We start from the raw sequence: 4677 nt of genomic DNA, 5'->3' as shown, positions 1-4677 counted from the left end.
CGCTCTTCGTTTTCGCGTTGTCACGGCAGCCGCTCCAACATTTTCAAGTGCGCCCTTTTGCCGACTTTTTGGCAAAAACTGGGACTGGGAAAGTCCGCGCTAGCTTACTGCAGCGTGTGGACACTTCCGTTTTCAAATAAGACGTGGGTGTTAAATGTATAAAACGTGCATTATAAAATATGAAGAATGGTTTGATTTAAAAAAGGTGTGTCTCATGGAACAAGTATGATCCTGCACTGCTTGCATGCTCATTAGTTACATTATGAAATTATAATAAAAAAAAAAAATAAAAAAAACATGTGAAGTGTTAAATTCTAAAAAGAAGTGTGTCTCATAACAGCAGTGTCCACAGACTGTTCTGAGTGATTTTGGTTTAATAGGTCACCTAACCGTGGAACTATTGACTTCAAAAGCTCATATTACATTATGAATATATGAATAAAATTCATAAAAAAATAAACAATGTTTACATTCTATAAAAAGGAGTGTGTAGCATTACCGACGGGTAGATCTTACTTGTTTTACATTGATTTGAGTAAATTCGGTAAAAGATCAATAGGCTATTGGCTTCACAGCTCTATTCCTACATTATGAAATATTAAAAAATTCATAAACGATATTACAAGTGTTACAGTTCTATAAAACACCCGGTGTGTCTCAATATCGCAGGGTAGACCTATGTTCAACATTGATTTTGATCAATACGTCAACCATGACCTGGACGCTATTGAGCTTCAATGCTATTAGCATTATGAAATATATTAATAAAGTCATAAAACTAATATGAACGTGTTTAACTTCTATAAAAAGACGTGTGTCTCATACCGCAGGGTGTAGGCCTACCTGTTTCAACCATTGATTTGAGTAATAGGTCACAGACCTGGAAGCGATGAGATTACAAAGATCATCTTTACTTACGAAACTATAATTAAAAATTTAAGATCATACAGATATGACCAAGTGTTACAGTTATATAAACAAAAGGTGTAGTATAATTTACAGCAGGTGTAGACCACTGTTCAACATTGATTGAGTCAATAGGTCCCATGACATGGAAGCTATTGAGCTCAAAGCTCATTTTACATTATGAACTTATTAATAAATTCTATAAAAATATATGACAAGTGTTTAATTCTATAAAAAGGAGTGTGTCTAATACAGCAGGTGTAGCCTATCTGTTCTACATTAATTTGAGTCAATAGGTTCACATTGACCCAAACTATTGAGCTTCAAAGCTCCGATTTCCATTCTGAAATATATTAATAAATTCATTAAAAAAATATGACAAAGTGGTAAAAGTCTTTAAAACCCAGGTGTGTCTCATAATAGCAGGTGTAGATTACTGATTCTACATTGATTTTGAGTCACTCTGGTCACATGACCTCAAAGCTATTGAGCTTCAAAGCTATTATTTATATTATGAAATACATTAATAAATTCTATAACGAAAATAGGACAAGGTTTAATATTCTCTAAAAAAAGGAGTGTGTCTCATACAGCAGTGTAGACCTTACTGTTTACATCTGTTTTGAGTCAATAGGTCCCCTGACCTCAAAGCATTGAGATTCAAAGCTCATTACTTTTACATTATGAAATATATTTAAACACAGTAGAATTGTTCTATATAAACAAATATTTGACAAGCGTTAAATTGCTTATAGAAGATTGTGTGGCTCATACATCAGGGTTGATCTACTGTTCAATCATTGATTTTGAGTCAATAGGTCACATTGACTGGAGCTATTGAGCTTCGAGAGCTCTCACGTATGACATTATGAAATATATTAAAAATTTATAAAAAATATACAAAGGGTTTAAATTCTATAGTAAAAAAGGAGTGCTGGCTCTCATACACGCCACGCGTGACCTACTGCTTTACACATTGCATTGTTTTGAGTCAATATGGTTTGTTTTTTTTTTTTGTTTTCTGTCCACACTGGACCGGAAGCTATTGAGCTTCACAGCTCATATTACATTAACGTAAATATATTAAAACTTCCATTAAAGCTATAGGACAAGTGTTACTAGTTCTATAAAAACACAGGTGTGTCTCATACAGAAGGTGTAGATCTATGCTTTCAACATTGATTTGAGTTAATAGGTCCCCATGACCTTGGAAGCTTATTGAGCTTCAACGCTCAGCGTTACATGTAGGAAAGTATAGGAGAAAAGGCATAAAAAGATATGACAAGGTTACCGGGTCTATTATAAAAGGAAGGGTGTTTCTCTATACGCAGGTGTAGCTGACACTGTGCGCCATGGATGTTGAGTTCAATAGGCCCAATGATTCCTGGAAGCTATTGCGCTGTCAAAGCTTATATGTTACATTATGAAATATATTAAAAAATCATCAAAGATAGGGCCAGTGTTACAGGTATATAAAAAGAAGTGTGTCTCCAGACAGCAGGCGGGAGCATATGTTCTACACTGATTTGAGTTAATAGCGTCACTACCTGGAAGCGATTGAGCCTTGAAGTCGCATGGTACGGATGAAATATATTAATGTAATCAGTAGACATATATACGTGGTACAAATATGAGAGAAACACAGGTGTGTCTTAGACACAATGTGGACATGACTGTTCGACATTTGCTTTTGAGGGTTCAAGAGGGAACCGGGAGACGGGGAGCGGAGGAGGCGGTCACAGCGCAGATGGCCAGTGTATTGAAAGATAGATAGGAATAATACAATGCCGATAAGATTAGGACAAACGGAAGCCAACAGCAAGGCTGAGCATGTAACAGCCGTAGGGCGAACTTGTCGGTGGAGGAGACACACACTGGGGAGAGATAGGGAAACACGGGTCATGAGGGGGGAGGGTAATGATGAAGAGGAGGGCAGACTCGTACAGAGGAGCTGGCTGAAGCGCAAGAGCTGCAGGTGCGTGGGATGGGGCGGGAACTTCCAAAAGCACGGCAGATACAGGCTCGTGGGACACGGCGGCTATGTAGACATCACTTCTTTTGATAGAATTTAAACACCTCACAGTGGTTTTTGTGTAGTTTATTTTTTTTTATAGTTTCATAATGTTACATATGACATTGCACAGGCCGCTAGTGGCATCATCTTGTTTTCCTGAGACACATCTTTTTTAAAATCAGAACCAGTTCTTCATATTTTTATAATGCAAACGTTTTATACAGTTTAACACCCAGTCTTATTTGAAAACCGGAAGTTCCACACGCTGCGAGTAAGCATAAGCGCCTGACTTTCCCGAGTCCCAGTATGTGCCAAAAGTCCAATACGGGCGCACTGAAAGAAAATGTTGGAGCGGCTGACGTGACCACGCGAAAACGAGAGACGGCTGGCGTGACCGCAGTGAACAACTCACAGGGTGATCTGCTCTTGTGTCATCTGTTTTAACATTAAGACTTCAGGGTGGGTAGCCTTTAATATTCAGAAAAAATATTATATGTATAATGAAATTATGTACACATCTTATTGTGTATGATGATATTTTAAAGAATGAGGTAACAAACATTCAATGATTTCTAAAGATGTAGGGTACTTGTCTTTTTTGTCTATGTAATTCACCTACAATGAATTATGTCATATTTAGTATCAGCATGATATTAGAGAACAATGACTGTTTAACTTCTCTTTTATTCCAGTTTTCAAGGATCGCCATGGAGAATCCATCGGATATTAAATTAACTGCAGAAATTAAAGAAGCTCTACAAAACAGTAATCAAGCTTTAGCTGCTGCAAAGATTCAGGAGTTGTTAGAGAAGGAGACAAACACTCCACTAAATATTGCCATCACAGGAGAGTGTGGCTCTGGTAAATCCACCTTTGTTAATGCCTTTAGAGGCATAGACAACAAGGATGAGAGAGCTGCTCCTACTGGTTGTGTAGAAACCACCTTAGAGGTTACAGGATACCCCCATCCTAACTATCCTAATGTTACACTATGGGATCTTCCTGGTGTCGGAACCATGAAGTTTCCAGCTGACAAGTACCTGAATCGTGTTGGATTTGAAAAGTTTGACTTCTTCATCATCATCTCAGCAACTCGCTTCACTGAAAATGATGTGAAACTCGCTCTGGAGATTCAAAAGATGAAAAAGAAGTTCTACTTTGTTCGCTCAAAGATTGACAACGACATAAGAGCTGAGGAAAGAAGTCAGAGGGAGTTCAGTGGAGAACAGACTCTGGCACAGATCAGGGAAAACTGCATTCAAGGTTAGTAACATGTAACTTGTCTTCTATTATAATAATAGTAAGATTCATTTCTGGATTTTCATTTCAACAAATCACATATAACAAGATCAAACTATATCTCTGTTTATACTTAAAATTACAATAGTTATGTCATGTCATGTTTGCCTGCCTGCATTACTTTGAAGTATTGAGTTCTCAAAACACTTAAGTCAGACAACTTTCACTGTGACATTCAGTCGCGCAAAGGTCTTTCTGGTTTAGAGGCTGACATAATGCTGAACGTTGTGACTTCCAAATGCGCATTGTGTGTAGCTGTGGAAGTTAATTCGACTCATTGTGTATGAGGTTTATCTGTGGGTGAGTGGCAGCGTGGATTCAGAACGGGAGCTGAATCGGGACTCCATGGGTTCATGCGAGTATTAAGAGCAGAACGCATCGTGTCTTGGTATTGAATTAATACTTTGATATATATTACAATACTTCTGATATATTGGTTCAGATTGAGATTATAATGA

The 4677-nt window shown here is 37.6% G+C and overlaps 1 protein-coding gene across 2 annotated transcripts; it reads left to right on the top strand.

Moving 5' to 3' along the window:
- The first annotated feature begins 3240 nt into the window (after positions 1–3240).
- Positions 3241–4398, top strand: LOC104923347 (interferon-inducible GTPase 1). Of its 2 annotated transcripts, none has more exons than XM_027276384.1 (2): positions 3241–3379; positions 3613–4393. In XM_027276384.1, the coding sequence occupies exon 2, from the start codon at positions 3628–3630 to the stop codon at positions 4186–4188; it is 561 nt and encodes a 186-aa protein (XP_027132185.1). In that variant the 5' UTR covers positions 3241–3379; positions 3613–3627; the 3' UTR covers positions 4189–4393. The 2 variants fall into 2 exon arrangements, with proteins under 2 accessions (XP_027132185.1, XP_027132184.1); XM_027276383.1 differs by having other exon boundaries at positions 3316–3471; positions 3613–4398.
- The last annotated feature ends 279 nt before the right edge of the window (positions 4399–4677 follow it).

The sequence above is a fragment of the Larimichthys crocea genome, unplaced genomic scaffold (assembly GCF_000972845.2).
Source record: "Larimichthys crocea isolate SSNF unplaced genomic scaffold, L_crocea_2.0 scaffold367, whole genome shotgun sequence".
Taxonomy (NCBI): domain Eukaryota; kingdom Metazoa; phylum Chordata; class Actinopteri; family Sciaenidae; genus Larimichthys; species Larimichthys crocea.
The sequence above is the reverse complement of the archived record's forward strand: the minus strand, read 5'-3'. Positions and strand labels throughout refer to the sequence as shown.

Bases quoted from the DNA above. Each gene is read 5' to 3' on its own strand.
- LOC104923347 (XM_027276383.1), top strand. From the start codon at position 3,421: ATGAAATTATGTACACATCTTATTGTGTATGATGATATTTTAAAGAAT. The intron at 3,472-3,612 runs GTAACAAACATT...CTTTTATTCCAG, and splicing joins ATGATATTTTAAAGAATGAG to TTTTCAAGGATCGCCATGGA.